This window comes from Myotis daubentonii, chromosome 15 (genome assembly GCF_963259705.1).
Source record: "Myotis daubentonii chromosome 15, mMyoDau2.1, whole genome shotgun sequence".
Taxonomy (NCBI): Eukaryota; Metazoa; Chordata; class Mammalia; order Chiroptera; family Vespertilionidae; genus Myotis; species Myotis daubentonii.
The window spans coordinates 46,637,981-46,658,604 of NC_081854.1; the positions used below are offsets into that span (position 1 = coordinate 46,637,981).

A 20,624-nucleotide genomic window follows, 5' to 3' on the forward strand; every position below is an offset into this window, starting at 1 on the left:
CTGGAGGCTAGTTGCCTGCTGCTGGGTTGGTCACTGTGAAGAACTTAGGACATTTCAGCTTCTGCCCTCCTCTGCCTTCACCTCTGCCTTCACCTGGAGATCTAACTCCTCTCTAAACACCAAAGCCCCTGAGTTCCAGGGCCTGTCTCCCCAAGGCCTCCTAGAGAACAGGTGAGTTCGTTTTAGGCTTCTGTACCAGCAGAGAGAGGGCCGTTCCTCCATCAGGTGGCCTCCAAGTCTGCACACAGAGGCCTGGAGCCTCAGCTCGGGCTTCAGTAGGTACAACGAAATCCTGGCCTCACAGTCAAAGGACACGTGTCACTTTTAGCAGGTGTAGGGCATTTCCCAAAGGACTCTGCGTTTACTCTGAAGACACCAGCATTGGGAAAGGAGGAGACCAAGGGCTAGCTGGCCCCTCTGTGGATAGGGCGGCTAAATCTGGAGTAGGTACCCTTATAGTCCTCCCTTGAGCCTCTAGAACAGCGGTTCTCAACCTGTGGGTCGCGACCCCTTTGGGGGTGGAACGACCCTTTCACAGGGGTCGCCTAAGACCATCGGAAAACACATATATAATTACATATTGTTTTGTGATTAATCACTATGCTTTCATTATGTTCAATTTGTAACAATGAAATTGGGGGTCACCACAACATGAGGAACTGTATTAAAGGGTCACAGCATTAGGAAGGTTGAGAACCACTGCTCTAGAAGCATCTTCCTCTAGGGCCTGGGGAGCTTGCTATACCGGGACCAAACTCAGGGACCTTGGAGCCTGCTGCTCTGCCCCCCACAGGTGATACATGTCCCTAAAAGGCTGCTCCTGGGCTCCTGCACTTGGAATCCAGGCTACACCACCAGGTGATGACTTAGAGGCTGCCCCCTCCCCACCAAGAAAATTGGTGGAGAGCAGGGAGGCAGTTGAGCTGGAAGTCCTTTAGGCCAGGCCCTGCCCCTTTATCCAGTGGCTTTCACTGTTACCAGCCTTGAACTTGGACCCCGGGCTGACTGCCAGTGCCTTCCTTCACTGTTTGTCTACCTTGTTTATAGGGAGGCAGTGGGAGAGAGGAGAACATTCCACACCTTCCCCCCACCTTCCCCCCCCCACCCCCCCCACACACCCCCCCCCCCACACACACACACACCCCACAGCCCCGGGCTCAGGAAGGAAGGTAAAGAAGGAAGACTGAAGGCAGAAGGAGCTGGGGCCTGCGGGGGTGGCCGAGGGGGCGGGTGCTGCCTGGGTAACCAGCAGGCTCTGCACTCCCCCAGCCACAGTTCACTCCATGCATCATCAGACTGGCTCATCTGGCACGCAGGGCGTGGAAATGGCGGGAGGCCTGCTGTACCTCGCTCAGGGGAGGGGGTGTGGAAAGGAAACCTGGTTTGACCCCCCCAGTCCCTGTGGAAGCAGCCAGGAGCTGGTCCCCATGACTTACCACCCACGCCTCCCCATGATGACACCACGGTAGCCATAGATGACTGCTTCTCTCTGGCAGAAGTCAGGCTGGTTTCTCCGCACCTGGGGCTGAGTTCCATGTGTCTTCCTGGGAGGAGCCTGTGGACGGATATCTTACAGGAGTGCACGTTACATGCCATGTCTACCTTTCTGCTCTTTGCTGTTCTGTGGGGCACCGCAGGGAATGTGGGTTCTACAGTTGCTGACAGGGCAGTTTTCCAGGGAGCTTGCTTTCCTGCATCAGGATTGTGTTGATACATTAAGACAAGAGCCTCTCTGAGTACCACTTGCCTGCAACCTGGGCATCCTCAGAGGAACAGGGCTAGGATTTTAGAAGCCAAACCTTCTTCTCCCTCTGCCACAGACCTGTTCCACAAAGATCTGTACCCACTGCACTTTAGCTCCCTCTGGCACAAGGTCAGGGAAGGTTTTGTGAAACACCTCGTTAGCTGGGGGCTCCCCGAGCTCCTGCACAAGCCAGCTTATTCCCACAATGACTTAGCCCTGAGCTGGCCTCCGGCCTCCCCCGCTTCAGCTGTCTGCTCCCCACTCTCGCTCACCTGTTCCTCCAAGGCAGGGCCAGCTCAACTGCCTCGGCGCCCCTGAGATTCATTCATTCATTTCAGAGAGGAAGGGAGAGGGAGGTAGAAACATCATTGATGAGAAAGACTCATTGATTGGCTGCCTCCTGCCCGCCCTACACTGGGGTCCAAGCCGGCGACCGGGGCATGTGCCCTGACCGGGAATTCATACGTTGATGCTCAACCACTGAGCCACACCGGATGGGCAAAGATTCATTCTCTTGGTTCCTCCCCAGAAATGGAGGCTCTCCTTCCTTACCTGGATAAGACGGACCCTCCAGAGAAGATTCTCGGGAATCACAAGCACTCTCAAACTCTGGAGCCTGTGGAGCTCACACGAGTTAGTGTGTGCACGTACACACATGCATGCATGCACACATTTTCACTTACACACAAAACCCATTTTTGCAAACATGTGGCTGAGACACTGAAGCCACCAGGGGGCCTCAGCCTCACTGCCTGCCCCAGATCTCTGGCATCTGGGCCACAGCGGGTTGTGGTGAGTGACACCTGCCTCGCTTCTTCCCGCCTTCAGCTGATCTGAGGGCTATTTATATGCTCTTAAGAAAGTAGCGAAGGCTGGTTGCTTTTTAGCTAATACCAGCGGCTGAGCCCATGGGTCTCAGGGCCACCTTCTGCAAGTCCCAAAGGTTGGGGTCCTCCTGCTCCCTGGACCTCCTCCAGGCCATCCCCTACCCCTCCTGTACCCTGCATGCCAACTCCCCACTCCTCACAGGACTCCATAGGCATCTAGACCCATCCATCACTAATCTCCTGTCCTCCCCTTAGTCATCAATCCCCTTGGGCCCCAGTGTGACTTGTCCTCCAGCTCTCACTTCCCACCAGCACCCCTCAACCACACATGACATTTCATACCATAGTGGGCCCCCTGTGTAGAAGGGTCCTTCCCTGACCTGAACCTCTAACCAGCAACTTGCCACCAGATCTGATGCCCAGCACCCTCTGAGGTGAGAGGGCTAACCCAAGTCTGCTGCTGCCCTTTAGATAAATGTGCGGTACAATATCCCTGTGTCCTCGGCCTCTCTCCCAACCATCAAGAGCCTGGGCCTCAGGGGCGTCTCCTGCATCGGCCTGACCAACCTGGATGGCTCACCAGCTTCACACCAGGTGCTGCAGTCTATTGCCTACCACCTGGGCCCCCACCTGCAGAGCTTGTGCCTTGGTGGGGGCAGCCCCACAGAGGCCTCCTTTGTGACCCTGATCCTGGGCTGTCCGGCCCTGCGTAGCCTTGACCTCAGTGGCTGCAACAGCCTCTTTGTATCGGGCACACTGCTAGCTCAACCCGAAACAGCACAGCAGGTCCGGCAGGCACTGAGCGGCCTCCGCGAGCTCAACCTGGCTGGCCTGCGAGACCTGGCAGACCTCAGCTTCAACAGGCTAAGCGGCTGTGCCCCCAGCCTAGAGTGCCTCTCCTTGGCCTACTGTCACCTCACCTTCGAGCTAGGCCCAGCCTGGGGCTCCATCAACCCCCAGGACTCCTCCCCATCCCAACTTTCCTTCCACAACCTGCTGCAGTTCGTGAAGGAGCGGGCTGCTAGGCTGCGCGCCCTGGACCTGAGTGGCACTGGCTTGCCACCCGAGGCCCTGCAGGCCCTGGGCCAGGTGGCCGGGCTACAGCTGCGGGAGCTGAGCCTGCACAGCTGCCGGGACCTCTCCACAGAGGCTGTGGCTGCCCTTTGCCGCCAGCAGCCAGGCCTTACCTCCCTGGACCTCAGCGGGTGCTCAGAATTGGCCGACGGGGCACTGTTGGCTGTGAGCCGGGGCCTGCGGCACCTGCGGCGCCTGAGCCTAAGGAAGCTGCAGCGGCTGACGGATGCGGGGTGCACAGCCCTTGGGGGCCTGCGGAAGCTGCAGAGCCTGGACATGGCTGAGTGCTGCCTAGTGAGCGGGCGGGCCTTGGCCCAGGCTCTGGGCTCAGTGCGCAGAGCTCCACCCCCACTGGCCTCTCTCAGCCTGGCCTACTGCTCCTCACTCAAGGTGAGCCACCGCCCCTCCCTCCCTCCCCAGGGCCAGGGCTGGGAGAAGTGGAGGTGTGGCACGAGGGAGAAACTGCCCCCCCAGTGTTTGTGTCCAAGTAGTTAGAACGGAACTGGGAACACATTCTGGAAGGGGAAAGGGGCCTAGACAAGACAGTGTGGCTGTGCGGCCCCCAGTACCCTCCTGGCAGCTCCCACTGTGGGCTCAGGTAAAGGGAGGCCCAGCCCAGGAGGTGGCACCCACTGGGCATGCCAAGTGCTCAGTGACCACTGCAGTTGGAGGCACTAAAAGCAGGTGTTCCAGGGGCTAGGAAGGCTGGAGGAGGAGGTGACAGAACTGAGCCCTGTGGGGAGGGGCACCGAGGTTACACAGAAGAGGCTTCTCAGGCAGGGCCTGAGGGGGGTAATGTGGTGTGGAGGCAGCAGAGTCACTTTCTATCTGAAGCCGGTCTCTTCAATAGGGCTCAGCCCTGTCCCTCTGGGTGGCGTCCCTGTCTTGGCAATGGCAGTCTTGTTTAGTGGGCTATTCCTTCAGTCTATCCATGTGACCAGGGTATTCCCAACCTGAAAACCGCCTCTTAACCTTTTCCCCACAGCACCTCTCCTCCCCTGCCCGCCTCCATCTTCCTTTTACCACTGTTGTCTCTTAGCTGGACACTGGAGCCTCACATTCTTGTGTCTCTGTATCTCTCTACAAACCAGTTTATTCTCCTCCGCCCTTAGCTCCCACTCCCCCCACCATGACTGCTTCTGCCAGGTAGCAGCCCTGTGCCCACTGTGACCTCACAGTTCTGCTTCACAATCTGATTGGGTCAGATGTCCACCACTAGTCCAATAAGCTGTGGTCAGCGGGCAGCCTCAGCCCACCCCTTCAGCAGAGACTGGGAGCACAGTCAGGGCAGATACCTGAGACATTTCTACCAGCATCTTTCCGGCCCCAGCCAAGCGCTATCCTCCAGCAAACTCCTCCTGGTGTCCTAGCCCCATGGCTCCCTATGTCCACTCCAACCTTTACCAGCACAGGGACATCATCGCCTCCCTCCGTGGGCCCTCTGCTAGCTCCTTATTGCCTGTCGGGCCAGAACCTTCTAAGTGACCCTTGCCATCTTTCCATTACTCTCTCCCTTCTCCACTTTCCTCCTAGGACACCTCAGTGCTCTCCCTGATCCCAGCGCTGGGACCGAGTCTCAGAGTGCTAGACTTATCCTCTTGCGTGGCCCTCACCAACCGGACCCTGCAGGCCATCTGCACCTACCTCACTCCCCTCTCAGTCCTGCGCCTGGCCTGGTGCAAGGAGCTTCGTGACTGGGGGCTTCTGGGGCTGGGGGAACCCAGTGAGGAGCCAGCACAGAAAGCCCAGGTGTGGGACCCTCAAGGTCATGACGGGTGGGTGGTCCCTGGGTTCACCTGCCCTCCTGAGTCTCTCTCTAGGAGCATCTGAGGGCCAAACTCAGGAGGAACTGAGAAGCAGGGGTCTCTTCCCACAGCCACACCGAGAGCTGGAGCATCAGGCCTCAGGCCCCATGGACCCTTCTCCCCAGCCACAGGGCCCCTCCCTGCTCATGCTGCAGGCCCTGCAGGAGTTGGACCTCACAGCCTGCAGCAAGCTGACTGATGCCAGTTTGGCACAGGTGTGGGACTGGGGGTGTGGATAGGCTGAGGATCTGGGGCCGGAGCCAGGGGCCTGCTCCCCCCTCCCCCCGCTTTTTGCTTAGAAAAAGTTCCTTTCTTGTTGGCTTCTGCTGTGTATGGCCTCTCCTTTTGCTGGCGGTGGGGAACCTAGAAGAGCCCCTGGCCCTTGGCTCCAGTGCCATACTACACCCCAGCCCCACATCCTCCATCCTTACAGGTGCTCCAGTTCCCCCAGCTGAGGCAGTTGTCACTGAGCCTGTTGCCAGCACTCACAGATAACGGCTTGGTGGCTGTGGCCAGGGGCTGCCCTAGCCTGGAGCGCCTGGCACTGAGTCACTGCAGCCTCCTCAGTGACGAGGGCTGGGCCCAGGCAGCCAGCTCCTGGCCGAGGCTGCAGCACCTCAACCTGTCCAGCTGCAGTCGGCTCACAGAGCAGTGAGTGTCCAACAATGCCAGTGCAGGGGCTGGGCTGGGCTGGGACCGGCCTCGGGTCAGGCACTCACACCGGGCCTTCCTGCAGAACGCTGGATACCACTGGGCAGGCGTGCAAGCAGATCCAGATGTTAGATGTCGCCATGTGCCCTGGTATTAGCATAGCTGCTGTCAGGCGATTCCAAGCCCAACTGCCCCAGGTGATCTGCATCCAGTCCCGCTTCGTGGGAGGGGCTGACCTGACCCTAACACTCTGAGGCCAGGTCAGTAAGCGGCCCTGTGGCTCAGCCTCATGTCCCTAGCCCTGGCTTCTTAACCTGGAGTCTGACTCAGTGCCTCCTGTTTCCCTCTGCTACAGACCCCAGGGCTCCTTCCCTAAGCTATAAACACCTTTGCAAGGACTGGAGGTGGGGCTAATCCAGGGCAGCCTGGGGTGCTTCCTACCCCAGCCTGGCAGGGGGCTTGCCAGCTACATGAGGCCCCTGGAAATGCCAGCTCCTGATCTCCTGGCCAGGCCTGGGTCTGGAAGCCCCAGGCCCATAGGTGGCTGGGTCGGATGCTGGAGAGGAGCAGACCCCCCTCTTGCTCTGCCTACTTCCATCCAAGGCCTATGCCCTACCTTGTTCCCTATTCTAGTAGTTCCCAGTCCCCTACCAGCGCTGAACTTTAGCAGCCAAGCCTTATCTTTGTTGTAAACCCAAACAAGATTAAAAATTCCAGATTCTACCTCTTTATTTTAAGTTCTCTCCCCTCCCCACCTCAGTTGAAGCAGCCCTGCCCTGTCCAGGGACAAGGGAGGAAACGCCAGACAACTTCCTCGGGTGTGGCCCAAAGCCCCATAGAAGCCCCTAGCAGGTCCCAGCTTCCCCGTATGGTGGGAGGTTCCAAAAGTCTGGAGGCCTCTCCCAGCATGAGCTCCTAGGCAGGTCCTGTAGCAAAGGCACATCTGTGTGCACTGGACCCAGCCAGACCCCAGGAACATACTGATCAACGATGCCATAGTCCATGAGGTGGTCTTCGGGGGGGGGGGGCGGGCAGGGAGGCAAGAAAGAGGATAGCGAATAGCCTCGCTGGGTAGGAAGGGTCCTTAGAGGTCATCTAGTCCAACCTCTTAAACTGCCAGGGAATTCTCAACAGCAGCTCTTAGAAAGTCTGTCGGGCCCTCCATACGTCCACCTCCACTTTGTCCATCTGTCCATCAGTTCTAGGAGCAGCCAACTGGGCTGCCTGAGTGCCTGCTTTTTGTGGGGATTCAGAAGTGGTGAAGCTCTCCCAGCCGCCAGGGCAGTTGGAGAAGCAAATCAGCCAACAGGCGGGGACAGCCATGTGCACAAACAGCAACAGCACCTGGGGCTGGGGACCCAGGGGAGTCACGAGCTTAGCCTGGGAGGTCAAGGAAGGACTCAAGGCAGAAAAAATGAGAAGCGAGAGAAGGGGCAATCAGGCAGAAGGGACGGGGGTGCACATGGCAGGCCAGAGCTGACACTGGGGTGGGGGTGTCTAGGCCCCAACAGGGTGCAGGGAGGGTGCCAGCAGGGGCCAAGCACGGAGAACCCTGCACAGGGCCTAAACCACATACATGTCTGCAACCCATCTCTACTCTGCCCATCATGGTACCATGACCATTACCCCCTGGACAACAGGGAGACACTGACGAATACAGGATGGGGGTAGTGTGTGTGATCAGATCAGCTTCGTGTTTGCTAGAACAGCTCGGGTAGCTGGTATTGAGAAGACTGGAGACAGGAAACCAGGAGGTTCTTGTCAAGATGATGGTGGCCTGCACAAAGGACCACCAGACAAGGAGTATTGGGAGACTTAACAGCATCTGGGATCCCCACCCCTACTTCCACCTTGAACTAAACAGCAGTTATTCCAAATGTGGTGGGAAGTCTCCGGGTGCCTGAGTCAGAAGCATAGCTGGGGAGGGGAAGCTCAGTACATTCCCCAAAGGAGATGTCATTTCATCACTTTTCAAGGCACCATGTTGATGGTTAACATTGTTTAAAAAGACATTTGAGGAGTTGCCGGGGAAGAGGTAGCAAGAAGAGTGGAAAAGGAGGTCAGTGGATGGCGACGCTTTCAGTCTGTCCTGTGGGCAGGGTTGCTCCTCTTGGTCTCAGAGGCTGGAGGTCCATGACCAGAGCCTCCGGGCATGACCTCCAGCTGGGCCCAATCCCCCAGCCACCTCTGATCCCAGGAGCTCTGGCCTTCCTGTGCCCATCCCACCCTCCTGCAGTGGGTTTTAATCAGAATGCAGGCTTCCTGCACTGAACTCCTTCTTGTCAGAATATCCTCCCACCACTGGGGGATGTCTTTTGGAATCTTACATCTGCCCTTCAACACAAGGCAGGCCCAGCTTCACATCTCTCCTGTCCTGCTCCCACCCGAGGTTCTCCAAGTCCCACAAAGGACAGGGGGCTGCCAAGCAAGGTTCAGGACTGAGCTCAGACTCTCAGCGGCCTCTGGAAACGTGGCTCCCACATTAGGCCCCTGTGAATGCTGCCCAGGAAGGCCTCCACTTGGGGCCGTGCCTCCTCCCTCACCTGGCTGGTAGCACCAGCCCTCTCTTGGTTGGTGCCTCCCAAACACAGGCCATCCCTGTCTGCAGGCCCAGCACTGAGGGAGGCTGAGGACTCATCCTGAGGAAGGACAAGCCCCTCAACTGTAGCTGCCCAGGTTTGTGGCCCCAAGCTGTGGCCCTGGCCTGATGCCCACATCTCCTGCACCAACCGAGTTTGAAGGCAGGCTTGGCCCACAGGGTTCACAGCTGGCTCGACACATACCCAGGAGCCAAGCAGACTTTATTCCTGCTGCAGCCTCTGCTGGCCGGGGTGTCTGCACTGCTGCACACTCCACCCTTCACGGCCACCACAGTGGCAGCAGCTGTGGCCCTCAGCCAACCTGTCAAGGTTCAGTGACACTGCAGTCATAGCAGAAGTTGAAGTTGGTGGGGGGCGGGGGGATGGGGGGTGGCTGCTCAGGGATGGGCACGTTCTCCAGCTCCAACAAGCGCAGCTTGGTCTCCATGGTCAGCAGCTGCTCCAAGTCCAGCCGTGTCTGCTCACTGCCCATGGGACTGCCCAGCAGGGTGCTCAGCCCATCTGTCCACAGGTGGAACTGGGGGCGGGGACGGCTCCATGAGGACCTGCCAGCCTCTTCCCCGGCCCATCTGCCCAATTCAGCTCAGCCTGCCCAGACACTCACCTCCTGTTTGGAGGGGGCGATGAAGTTGAGGTACGCCTCCTCCTCCCCGTGGTCATAGCTGACTGAGAAAGCCAACTCACAGAGGTCCTGGGAGGAAGGGAGCCATGAGCACTGAGCAGGGGGCAGGGCAAGTGGGAAGGAGCCCAGGCCCCTGCCCTCACCTTGTTCTGCTTCAGTGAGCCTTTCTCCCGGACGTGGGGGCAGTCCTTGCCGGTCAGCAGTGCCCTGAGGTCAGCCACTGGGACTGCGGGAAGAAGACTGGGTTGACCACCGGGGCCCCAGGCGTCCCGGGGCATGGGGAGGTCTGGGGGAGCAGGTGTCCTGTCCCTGTCCCTGCCCTCCTTACGCTGTTCTGGGAGGCTCTCGGGGGCAGGTGGACTGGCACCGTCCTCCACGTCCCCATACTGCAGCACTTTGTGGTTGGGGGACAGGCAGCAGAACCACAGCTTGTCTATGGGCAGCAAGGGGAAGAGGGAAGGAGTGAGCAGAGGGGCCCTGACCCAGGCCAGACCCTCTCTGCCCGCTGCCCCCTCAACAACCCTGGCGTCTCCGGCTGCTAATCTTGCGGAAGAGTGTGCCCTCGCAGAGGCGGAGCAGACGCTGCTGGCGGATCAGGCCCATGAGCTCTGGCTTCAGCTTCTCCCGAAGCTCCCTGGGTGGGGGGAGGGGGTTTGCTGACTGAAACTGACCTGGGACAGGCCCATGGGGTACCAGGGAAAGGGGGGCTAGGACTGGGACCCATCCCCACCCACTCACAGTATGGGAGGGGCGAGCGTGACCTCCTGATGCAGCCGCTCCGTCTGGCGCAGTCGCAGCACCTCCGCGTAAGTGAGTGCGTTCACCTTGGTTCGGAAGAGCTCCAGGGAGCTGGGCTTTAGGGCCAGCGTACGGGCCAGCTGCTCCCGGACCACTTGCATGACCTGGGGCCACCCCAGGCTCAGTTCAGGGTCTGAGCTCTGGACCCCTACCCTGCATAGCCCCCTGCCCTGGCCCAGGTCTCCAGCTCCCACCCACCCACCTTGTCAAAGTCCTCCTGTGTGGCCCGCATCTCCTTCCAGGTCTTATTCAGAAGCTGAATGCTCACACAGAAGAGCTCATGGAAGCTCTGGTCTTGGCTGAAGAACATGGGTGAAAAGTCCTGGGCCGTTTCGGAGCCTGGAGCAGGGGGGCAGGAGGGGCTCAGGGAGGAAGTATGTGAAGCCCCTGGCCCTCTCTGCCCTTCCGTCCCCCGTTCCCGGACACACTGCCCAATCCCACTCACAGGGCTCCCCGACACGGAGCAGCTCACACAGCAGCACCGTCAGCTGGATGCTGCTCCGGGCAAAGGGGCACTCATGCTTGTCCTCACGACTACTGTTCTCCAACACAAACTGGGGTGGTGGGAGCAGAGAAAGGAGCAGAGAGTCACAGCTAAGCCCATGGGGACCCATCACAGGCAGGCATCCCGCTCTGCCCACACCCCAACACTGACCCGGCTGTAGGCACTGGGTGCATGTTTGGAGAAGTAGAGCATGTTGTCCAGGGCCAGCAGGCCGGGGGGCACGCGCTCCAGGTCCTGAGCGGGGTTGCTGTTCTGGGGGACGAGGACAGGCAGCTGAGGAAGGGCCCCAGTCCTCTGGAACAACGGCAGCCCGGGGTTGAGGCAGGGGTCACTCACGGTGAAGCCCAGTTTGCGGAACTCCCGGGCACAGAGGGAACGGCGCCGGTCGGCACTCAGCCCGGCACTGGGAGACTCCCCTTCCAGCTCAAAGGCAGCCTGGCGCAGGGCCTGCAGCTGCTCCCGCTGCTCCTGAGGGTCATTATTTGGGGGTGGTCACGATCACAGATTCAAGGCCAAGCTCCGGCTGCCCCCAGCCTCTGTATCCCAAAGGCACCCACCTGGCTGTAGGGGTCCAGTGGTGTCCGCATGCGCTGCTCCAGCAACCCCAGTGTAAGGGACTGCAGTACGTACAAGTGGTGAGCCATCTCGTCGCCCAGTGGTGCTGCGCTATGGATGATGCTCTGGAGGACAGCGAGTCCAGGGGTGTAAGCGTGGGCTCACTGGGGGGGGAGGAGTGGGTGGGCCTGCCTGGCCAGGGCTTCCTACCTTATAGATGAACTGGCGAAGGTTTCTCTGCCACAGGTAGTCAAGCATGTGCTGAGAGTGGGCGGGAAGGGGGCTTAGATGATGTAGCCTCATCACGAGCACCCACCCTAGGCCCGCAGAAGAGCTCAGTGCTCACCAGCTCCTGCCCCTCATCCATCCACCAGATGGACACCCACCTTACGGTCCACAGGGCTGGCCCCCTGCAGCAAGGCTGTCAGCAGTGCCATGGCCTTGGTTTGCAGCTGCTGATTCATCCTGGGACAAAAAGAGGACTCAATCGGCCATCCAGCATCTGGCGCCACTCCCTTCATCTGTGCCCCACCCCAGACACTTACACCTGTAGGTGTACCAGCAGTCTGTCCAGTGGCACCTCACTCTTGACCACCTGGCCCAGGGTAGGGCTGCTCAAGGTCACACTCTCCAGCAGCCTGAGGGCCAGGGGCTGCACAGATGCGTCCATCAGGTTCATGTTCACATAGCGTATCACCTGTAAGAGGGGTAGGGGTTGTCGGCATGCATGGCCAGATCCTAACCCCACCCCACTGTCCCTAGAAAAGCCCACCCACCTTCTTAACAAAGGGGATACTGAGCGTCTCCCAGGACACCACGCCGTGCTCCATGAGCTCCAAGAAGGCCTGCAGTGCGAGGGCCAGCTCCTCTCCTAGGCTGGGGGCATATCTGGGGCTGAGCAGGGCCAGTCAGGACCCCCAGCCCCCCATGTCCACCACCCACCACAGCCCGACGCTCACTCATCCCCGTCCTCAATGATGGTGCCTAGCTTCTGAAGCCCTTCACGGCTGATGACCTCCTGGGCAAAGGTCATGTCTGGAGCCAGCAGGACGAGGTGCTGCAGGGCTTCCCGGCGTCCCTCACGACTCCCGCTCTGCAGCACACCTAACAGCTGCTCAGCCTCAAGGTCCTGGCAGGGGTAGAAGCAGAAGCTCAGGTGAGGCGGCTGGGTGGAGGTAAGAAGTGGGAACTGGAGGTGTGGAGACCGGGGTGTCCACTAGGTGGAGCACTGCAGGGATGTGACTGGGGCCTCGGGACCTGGGGCAGGGAGAGGCACGGGAACAGAAGGAGGCACAGCAGCCAGCGGGGCAGGGAATGCGGGCGGGGCCAGGAGGGGCATTACTGGGGCGGTGCTGAGGCACAGGATGCTGCCATTCTTGATCTCTGAGCGGTTCTGGAGAAGACAAAGGAGAGAGAGCAGTCAAGAAGGGCTCTCAGGATTGGTTAATTGGGGTTGTCAATGAGGGAGGATTTGGAACTCAGTGAGAGATCCCCGAGGATGAGGGGTGAGGAATCAGGTCAGGAATCAGGAGTTAGAAGGGGCGAAAGGGGGGAAGGGGCTCACATTCTCGGTGATGTATCTCCTGTGTCCATCAGCAAACTGCAGGGCATAGCGTTCAGAGTGAGCCAGACTCCACCTGCGGGCGAGGAGGCTTAGTGAGGCGGGAAAGGGGCGGCCCTCCCGCCTGCCCTTCCCCACCCCCTGGCCGGCCAGGCCCGCACTCACGCGTCGCACACCTCCTTCAGCACAGCGGCCAGGGGCTTTGCCTGCAAGTGAAGGCGTCACTCACGGGGCCAGGAGTGGGGAAGAACCTGGGGACGGGGGAGGGTGGGCTGTTTCGAGGGGAAGGGGGCGACCCAGAGGTGGGCAGTGGGGTGATGTTGGCCGGCCCGGCCGGGTGACCTGGTCCAGCTGGATGAGCTGCGGGATGGCGTCACGCTTCTGAACGGCGATCTTCACCACGTCCCGAGGGGGCGCCATGGTCCAGCCGGGGCGGGACACCTGTACCTTCCACCTTGGCGCCTCCTGCCAAGGGCGCACTGGGTCTGGGCCCCTGGGGACAATGAGGGCGCCCCTGTCCAAGGCCTGAAGCCCGTGGCCCGCACTCACTGCCCAGGCGCCCACTCCAGGCCCGGCGCCGGCTTTCCCGAGGGAGCCGAGGCTAGTTCCGGGTTGGAGTCCGGGGGTGGGAGGCCGGCGCCGGGACTGCCCCGCCCTGAAGAGGCGGCCCCGCCCCGCCCCAAGGTGCGGCAGGTGGAGCAGGGAGGGCGGGCAGCTGGCTCCGCCACACCTCCTTCCCAGCAAGGTGACCCACCCAGTCCCACCACCAATCCAGTGGTCCCAGGGAGAGGGCCAAAAAAAAAACCAGACCAGAGATAGCCTTAGGCATGATCTTTATTCACTTGGACACTGTACAAATATTACATTTTCCTTTTGTTGAAAAAAAGTATAAAAATAATCTTTATATAGGAATCCATTTGTTACTGCAAATCTTTCTAAATCTCTGCAAATGGCTCTAAATGAGGGTAAATGAATAAACGAGGGGCTATTGGGAGGAGGGAGGTTGGGTCAATCCTCAGGGACTCACCTGCCCAGATTCCTAGCTAGAGACCTCTGTTCCTGTTAGCACCCTCCCCCTTCCCCCAACATCACCTACAGGTGGTCAGGGGTAAGGGCCAGGCAGAAGGGAGGCAGGACAGGTCCAGGAGGAGCTCTAGGGTAAAGGGGTGGAGAGAAGTGAAGGAGGCAAGGAGTGGTGCTGGCAAGTGCCCAGCCCCACCCCAGCTTCCCTCCTGGGAGGGGGAGAGCTGACAGGAACAGGGCAAGGGGGAGGTTAGACAAGCTGCCCTATGGAGTGAATGTGTTTCCTCACTCTGTGACACTGGGTGGCAGCAGAGCCTGGGCTCAGGGGGGGCACAGGGAGGACACAGGTGGGGGAAGGCTCCAGAAAAGGAGAAGCAAATATTTTGGCTCCACCATGGAGGGAGCTGAGCCCCTTCTGCTCTCCCAGCACAATGCAGGTGTCAGTGCAGGCAGGAGTGGGAGCTGTGGCCAGAACTGTGCAGTGAGGGAAAGCTGGGGAAGCCGGAGTCTGTGCTCTCAAGCTGTGTGTACGGCTGAGATGTAGGAGGTCCCCAAGCAGCCCTCAGGTTAGACAGTCTGTGTCCCAGCCACATAGGGCATGTCCCCGTCAGAGGTTGAGAACAGGCACATCAAAGAGGTCACAGACGCCTTCACTCTCATCCAGGTTGTAGATGTAATCGTGGTCTCCGGGGGGCGGAGAAAGGCGGAGAAGGGGGGCAAACACTGCAGAGAGCACCAGACTGAGGCCTGAGGTCAAGGCCAAGGCCCCCCACAACAGCCGCCCAACCCCTTGCCCACACCCACCGCCCACCTTCCTGGGCCACCCACCTTCTGAGGACATCAGCTCCTCCAGTAGCTCCGAGCTCATGCACTCTGGGGAAGGAGGGAGACCTCACTCACATTCTGGCTCCTGCCTCTCCACCCACCAAGCCCATGAAGAGGACCTCCCTCTGCTCCCATCAGGAACTTTTACACTATGTCCAGGTACCAATCATAACCCCGTCCCCAAGCTTCCTCAGAAGCTGCCAGACCCAATAAGCTGTGCCCCGTTCCCAGCCCCAAGGAGGAACACGGCCCTACCTGGTGTGGGGTCAAAAATTTCTGACAGCTCTTTGGGGAGTTCCAGAACTGAAAGATAAGAAAGCCATGCTCAAGGGCACAGAGGTCCCACTCTAGCCCCCAACTTTCTCAGATACTATACCACCCACCCTGGGGTTCCACATAGCTGAAGAGAGGAAGGCCCTGCCCTAAGCCAGGCTGGCATTATCTGTTGGTCTCCCTTGCTGACAAATTCTTCAGTGCGGAGTCCAGGATACCTAAGGCTCATTGGAGGTGACCGTACGCCCTTGTAACTCAGAAGTGCTGCAGAAGGGCAAGCAGACCACTCCCTTTCTGGGTCCAGCATGCATATGCTGACTGATGCAGGATACCCTCTCTGATGGAGGATACCCTGTCTGATGCAGGATATCCTGCCTGAAGAATGCCCTATCCATCCTTGCCCTTACTGAGCACTTCCTTGGTGCCAGGCTCAGACAGCACACCCGAGCAGGGTTACCTGGCAGAGGAGGCAGACACTTCAACAGGGGCTGGTGCTACAGGGTGACAACCCTGCTACAAAAGTCTCATCGGGAGGATGCGCATGCAAAGCAGAGGAAAGTGAAGCTGGGAGGAGCCGCGGCTGGCTGATCACCAGGGATGTCATAGGCGAGGTGTAGGAGCTCTGGTTTTACCCAGCAGGCCTTAGGAAGCCATTAAAGGTACTTTTGTAAACAGAGGAATGCCAGTCAGGCTGTGTTTCAGACAGACCCTTGTCGGTTGAGGTAAAGAGGAGGATGCTGAAGAATTTACGAGAGAGGTGGCTGGCAGTGATCCTGAGTGTTGGGGATATAAGAGATATCTGGAATTGAACTCACTTAGGTGATGTGAGGTGAGGAGTCGAAGGAGCTGCAACTGGAAAAGCAAGTTTTAGTTGAGAACACATGGGAATGAAGTGCCCATTGGATGTGCAGAGGAAGGCACGTGGACACAAGCATGGAGTTCAGGCAAAAGATCTAGGCAAGACGGAGGCTGGGGCTCATCTAGCCCTCTGCAGGTGTGGAATGGGGTAGAGGCCCGGGAGTGTCAATGGTTAAGGAAGCGCCAGGGAGAGGCCAGAAGGGAAGCCGGTAAGAGGAGCCAAGAGCTGGTATCATTAAAGCCAAAGGAGAAAAAAAGCATCAACACGAAGCAAAAGAGCAGCAGGGCACATGAGCCTCAAAACGCGCTGGAGCTGGCAGTCGGGGGTGGGTATCAAGAGCATGGGGTGTGAGGTGGGTACAGGGGTCCTAACTGCTGCAACCGAAGGGTGACTGGGAGACCAACATACGAAGTGGAGTGGAGATGGCTTTTTCAGAGTCCTGACAGAGAGAAGACAGGGAAGGTGAGAGGGGGATACTCAGAGGGATGCTCATTTAGTGGGAGCGGTGTTTATGAGGTGAGGAGAACGAGTCCTGGAAAAAGCAAACACTCAGGCACAGGATGGAGATGGAATCCAGGCAGATAACATCACTCTCCAGGGAAGGGGCTGCCGACCTTTGGAGCCTGAGGGCCATACCACAGCCCCATCCCCAAGAGAGTGCTCTGCCTTCTTGAGACCTAAGTCCAGGGTGGCAGGCAGGGCTTGAGAGAGGGCCGGGGAGTTCCGGGTCAGGCCAATAAGGGGGACAGAGGGGCACCGCACCGGAGGGGGGCCAAGCTCCGCGCTCTCGTTGGCAGAGCTCTGGTCTAGGCAGGGTTGACAGCAAGGGCTGGCCCTCATGCTGGCCAGCTCTGGCTGAGGAGATAGGAGAGCTGGGTTTCTAGCCCAAATTCTGTTTCTGACCCAAAACTGGCTCAGGCTGGATTCTCCTTGCTCCTGATGGGACAAGTACTCACCACCTGTGGGGTCCACTTTGATGGGCTCAAAGGAGGTAGAAGGGTTGGGTCCAGATGAACTGCTGCTGCTGCTGCTGCTGCTGCTACTACTGCTACTGCTGCTGTCCAGCAGGGCAGACGACTGCAGTGGCCGGGTGTCCAGTGCTGCCGGGCCCAGCGAGAGTGAGCTGAGCTCACCACTGTCCTTGCTATCAGATCCAGGGCCGCCACTCACTGCAACCACATGGCCCAAACCCATCACTTGGGGCAGGAAATGGAATATTGAAAATGGCTGTGCTAGAACCCACAGCCAGGATGACTACAGCCCTGGTTCCCAGGCCCAAGGAGAGTCAGGCATTGCCAGTCACCCCCGAAGAGGTCATATTTTTTTTTAAAAAGAAAAAAGGCTCCCTTGTCACAGCAAGGGGAGGCCAGCTGAGGGCCAGGAAAAGGACAACCTCCGCAAGGTCTCTTCCAGCTCTGAGTACAGCATCCCACAACAGAGGTATTGCCTCTGCGGCCCCAGAGATCACCCCATCACCAGCTGCTCATCATGCCTCACCTATGATCTCAGCTGCTGGAATGGCCATCCCTTGGGCTTCGACGCTAGCAGGGGCACAGATGGTGGTGGTGCTGGTGACCTGGGGACTGCTTGGGTGTGAGGCATCCTGGGGCAGGGCCACAGCAGGTTTGGGTAGAGGTGGAGGAGTAGAGAGAGCAGATGGGCTCTGGAGCAGATCTTCAGGTGGCGGCACAGGCACTGCCACAGGCGGTGAGCTCCATGCCTCCTTGTTCACCAGCAGCACCTCGATGGGACCACTCACACTCTTCAAATGAATCTGGTACTTCTTCTGCCCATTGAGGCCCTGCAGGTGTGGGGCAGGTGGAATTGGAAGCAGGCTTGGCTCCTGCCTGACCTTGAGCCACAGTGCCCTCTCTCACCCCAGGCTGCCCATTCTCCTAGATAACCCGAAACCTCAGGCCTCCCCTACCCGCCCCACCCGAGACTTATCGGGCTCCACAGCCAGCCCCCACCCTCAGCCAACCCCGCCTGCCTGAGCTGAGCACCCACCTCTGGGATGGGCACCTCCAAGCTGGTGCCAGAAGGAGCCCGGATGGCTAGAAGAGTGTCTCCTAGAATAACAAGGGGGATGGGTCAGGGCCCAGGGGTTCAATCTGAGCTGGGAATGGGGGTTCCTGTTCCTTGGAGCAGGAAGACCACGGTCTCTGAGGGGCTAGACACCCAATCCCCATAGTGGCTGGGACAGAAAACTAAAGCTTTTCTCCTTCTAAGACCCCAGGGGTGAATAACCAGAAAATCTGAATTTAAACATGTGGAACAAAAAATTGCTGGCCAGGAGTATCCCATTCCCCAACTGAGGGCTGCTCCCTAGGTAGAGGTGTTCTGGCCAAGGCCAACATCCCTTCCCCAGGACGGGTCTGGGGGATCAAAGACAGAGGAGGAACAGCTCCTGTACCCACAATGCAAGTAAACGAACTGCAGGTTGGAAGCGGGCATCATGGCCCCCTGCATATAAGCATGCACGCATGAGCGCACGTACACGTACAGGTACACACGCACACACGCACACACACTTTCCCCTTATGTCTGCTCTTCACACCTGAGAAGCCAAACCCAAGGCACCATGCAGATGGGGACTGACCTAGAGACCCAGCCCAGAATTCCTGTATCCCCTCAGTATGGGTGGCCTCCATAGAGCCCCAGTGATCCTCTCACCCAGGACTCACCCTGCCTGACTCCTCTTTGGGAAGGCCCCAGCAACTCTCTTAAGAGACAGAACTCTCTTTAGATACTGAACCCACTGCTCAGGGCTGTGACTCAGCCCAGCCCCAACCCCATCTCCCCCCACTCAGGCTCTGCTCACCAGCAAAGCATCTGCAGATGTCCTCATGAGTCACGTAGGCCAAGGTGTGGGGGTTAAGGAGAACGACTGATGCCCTGCCTATGGTGACAGATGGCAGACCACACAGAAGACCCAGCTCTTCAGCAGAGGTCTAACATACAAGCCCTCGGAGAAAGTCCTGGGGTCTGGGGTCTAGAAGGGAAGGATCACAGACCAAGATTGGTGGGAGAGGGGCTCTGAGAGGGAAGAAGGAGGCTGGGACCCGGCCAGGAGCTGCAGGACCATCCTCCCCAGAGGGACAGGGCCAGGACACCACAATGCAAACCCAGCTGGACTAGAGGGCCCCTCGCCCACACCCCAGGAGCAGGGGCTGCCAGGAGGATATCAGCTGTTCTGCACGTCCTCTGTGACGTTCCGGATGCTCTGCTGCACCCACACCTTGTGCTGATCCAGCTCTTGCTCTCGCTGCTGCAGCTCTTCGATCTCTGCCTTAAGCTCAATCAGCTTGTCTGCAATCTCCCGGGTGTTACAGCCAGGCCCCACGCCCCTGAGCCCAGGGAGGGGGGCTGAGGAGGCCTGCCAGGAGCTCTGGGTCCCATGGACCCTGCTCTCTCCTGCACCCTCCACCGCCCACCCAACACTTCCGGATGGGAGATCCCACTGCCCTCCCAGGTGCCTCTACTCACTTCCACTGGATGCTATTCTTGGATTTTTTCTCGATCAGCCCAATACCTTCCAGCACGTTGGTAATGTCGTAGATCCGCCGCTTCTGGCGCACAGCTAGGGTGTCAGCTGCCTGGCAGAGAGAACAGAGAGGAGGATGCTCAGCCCCACTCTCAGGTGTACCCTCAGCTACCTGGAGACTTGGCCTGGAGGGGGCTGGAAAGGGGGTGGACAGGCCCAACCCTCCTCCCAGGCATCACAGCAGCTCAGGACCACAGGGTGGAAAGAGGCCCGGCACACACTACACGGACGTTCCCATGCTCTTTTCCCCGGGCAGGGAGGGCCACGAGGACCAGCACCTGCAACCCTGAGCCTGGCACAGGGCTGACACCCAGTGGCCTCGGCCGAACGAACTACACAGCTCCCGACCTCCCACTTGGGAGAAAGCACCCGGATGGCGGCTTGCTCTCCGAGGGCTCCGCTGGGTCGCCCCAGGAGTTCCCGCTGCCTGCCCAGGCCTATTCCAACATCCCCTCTGCCGCCCCGCAGGCCGGACCGCACCAGCTTGAGGTCAAGCACGCCGTCCTTGGCCTCCTGTAGAAGCGACACGAACTTGGTAGTGAGAAGCCCCAAGCTCTTCTCGTGCCGGCTCGGGGTGCCCGGGGGCGGCGGCGCCTGTGGCCCGGCCTCCGCCATCGCGCCCGCCCGCCGCCTCCCCTCAGCCAGGCCAGGCCAGGCCGGCGCCGCCGCCACTTCCGCTTCCGTTCCTCACCGCCCAGCCGCCGGCGCCAGCGTCGCAGCTTCCGCTTCCGTTCCGCTCTCTCCTAGGGAACGTGGGGCAATTCCTCTCCGCGGGTACGGCCGCAAAACTTTGGGGCCGTCAGCAAATTTTCAACCGCCGAAAAGGACGAAATCAGCCCAGGTGGAGGAAGTCGGTGGCAGCCCAGGCAGTAGAGAAGGGGGAGCCACCAAAACCTTCCGGGTGGCCAACCCGTCTCCGGAGAGGAGACCGCGCTGCCAGAGGAACCCAATGTGTGTCCCCAATTCCTACTCCTATAAGCTGCCCCTCTGTCTTGGGGTCACCCATCCTATTATCGTAGCTCACTTCCTGCCAAACAATAAGCACTAACTGCATCTAGCTTGTCCTCTTGTCTCCAGCCTCACGCCCCTTCCCTGATCCCAGCCTCATCTTCCTCTTGTCTCCACCCTGCAGTGCTCAGAGGCCACAGAATTATAGCCACTCTTCAGCCAATGCAAACACGTATACCAATGAGTCAATATATGTAAAGCACTTAGAGCAGTTCCCAGCATGTAGGGAGGATTTTGTGTTTGCTGGTATCATTTTGTTATTTATTTTTTTTTTTAGCGTTTTTTTATTATTTCTACCCAGTCAGATTCTCCAGGAAGCAGACTTTGACCCAGGGATCTGCCTGCAGGAA

At 59.1% G+C, this 20,624-nt stretch overlaps 3 protein-coding genes across 5 annotated transcripts; 1 reads left to right on the top strand and 2 right to left on the bottom strand.

The window, feature by feature from the left end:
* The first annotated feature begins 2,275 nt into the window (after nucleotides 1-2,275).
* On the top strand, nucleotides 2,276-6,848 carry LOC132216279 (F-box/LRR-repeat protein 2-like). The gene is made up of 5 exons (XM_059665446.1): nucleotides 2,276-2,377; nucleotides 3,043-4,035; nucleotides 5,179-5,394; nucleotides 5,522-5,665; nucleotides 5,884-6,848. Exons 1-5 carry the CDS (start codon nucleotides 2,276-2,278, stop codon nucleotides 6,103-6,105), a joined length of 1,677 nt encoding a protein of 558 aa, XP_059521429.1. The 3' UTR covers nucleotides 6,106-6,848.
* A 2,037-nt stretch (nucleotides 6,849-8,885) lies between these two features.
* On the bottom strand, nucleotides 8,886-13,340 carry ELMO3 (engulfment and cell motility 3). The gene is made up of 20 exons (XM_059667788.1): nucleotides 13,085-13,340; nucleotides 12,908-12,948; nucleotides 12,746-12,818; nucleotides 12,524-12,574; nucleotides 12,141-12,310; nucleotides 11,958-12,057; nucleotides 11,727-11,878; nucleotides 11,568-11,646; nucleotides 11,392-11,442; nucleotides 11,184-11,306; nucleotides 10,963-11,094; nucleotides 10,777-10,878; nucleotides 10,567-10,675; nucleotides 10,324-10,460; nucleotides 10,062-10,225; nucleotides 9,845-9,957; nucleotides 9,652-9,756; nucleotides 9,467-9,549; nucleotides 9,306-9,392; nucleotides 8,886-9,218 (listed from the first exon to the last, which is right to left on the bottom strand). Exons 1-20 carry the CDS (start codon nucleotides 13,160-13,162, stop codon nucleotides 9,006-9,008), a joined length of 2,163 nt encoding a protein of 720 aa, XP_059523771.1. The 5' UTR covers nucleotides 13,163-13,340; the 3' UTR covers nucleotides 8,886-9,005.
* Nucleotides 13,341-13,558: 218 nt separating this feature from the next.
* On the bottom strand, nucleotides 13,559-19,946 carry E2F4 (E2F transcription factor 4). 3 transcript variants are annotated; one of them, XM_059667789.1, is made up of 10 exons: nucleotides 19,747-19,946; nucleotides 19,209-19,318; nucleotides 18,908-19,069; nucleotides 18,544-18,587; nucleotides 17,730-17,791; nucleotides 17,220-17,523; nucleotides 16,679-16,891; nucleotides 14,846-14,893; nucleotides 14,594-14,638; nucleotides 13,559-14,505 (listed from the first exon to the last, which is right to left on the bottom strand). In XM_059667789.1, exons 1-10 carry the CDS (start codon nucleotides 19,879-19,881, stop codon nucleotides 14,333-14,335), a joined length of 1,296 nt encoding a protein of 431 aa, XP_059523772.1. In that variant the 5' UTR covers nucleotides 19,882-19,946; the 3' UTR covers nucleotides 13,559-14,332. The 3 variants fall into 3 exon arrangements, with proteins under 3 accessions (XP_059523772.1, XP_059523773.1, XP_059523774.1); XM_059667790.1 differs by having other exon boundaries at nucleotides 13,559-14,488; nucleotides 19,747-19,945; XM_059667791.1 differs by lacking the exon at nucleotides 14,594-14,638 and having other exon boundaries at nucleotides 13,559-14,488.
* Between the last annotated feature and the right edge of the window lie 678 nt (nucleotides 19,947-20,624).

What these genes read in the sequence shown, in the direction of transcription:
- E2F4 (XM_059667789.1), bottom strand. Translation starts at nt 19,881, where the DNA reads ATGGCGGAGGCCGGGCCACAGGCGCCGCCGCCCCCGGGCACCCCGAGC. An exon ending in AAGAATAGCATCCAGTGGAA is followed by an intron (nt 19,070 to 19,208) that starts GTGAGTAGAGGC and finishes CCCTGGGCTCAG; the next exon opens with GGGCGTGGGGCCTGGCTGTA. An exon ending in GGAGCTGATGTCCTCAGAAG is followed by an intron (nt 14,506 to 14,593) that starts GTGGGTGGCCCA and finishes CTCAGGCCTCAG; the next exon opens with TCTGGTGCTCTCTGCAGTGT.
- ELMO3 (XM_059667788.1), bottom strand. Translation starts at nt 13,162, where the DNA reads ATGGCGCCCCCTCGGGACGTGGTGAAGATCGCCGTTCAGAAGCGTGAC. An exon ending in TCCGCAAACTGGGCTTCACC is followed by an intron (nt 10,879 to 10,962) that starts GTGAGTGACCCC and finishes CTCGTCCCCCAG; the next exon opens with AACAGCAACCCCGCTCAGGA. An exon ending in GCTCACTGAAGCAGAACAAG is followed by an intron (nt 9,393 to 9,466) that starts GTGAGGGCAGGG and finishes CCTTCCTCCCAG; the next exon opens with GACCTCTGTGAGTTGGCTTT.
- LOC132216279 (XM_059665446.1), top strand. Translation starts at nt 2,276, where the DNA reads ATGGAGGCTCTCCTTCCTTACCTGGATAAGACGGACCCTCCAGAGAAG. An exon ending in AGCCAGCACAGAAAGCCCAG is followed by an intron (nt 5,395 to 5,521) that starts GTGTGGGACCCT and finishes CTCTTCCCACAG; the next exon opens with CCACACCGAGAGCTGGAGCA. An exon ending in CTGATGCCAGTTTGGCACAG is followed by an intron (nt 5,666 to 5,883) that starts GTGTGGGACTGG and finishes CCATCCTTACAG; the next exon opens with GTGCTCCAGTTCCCCCAGCT.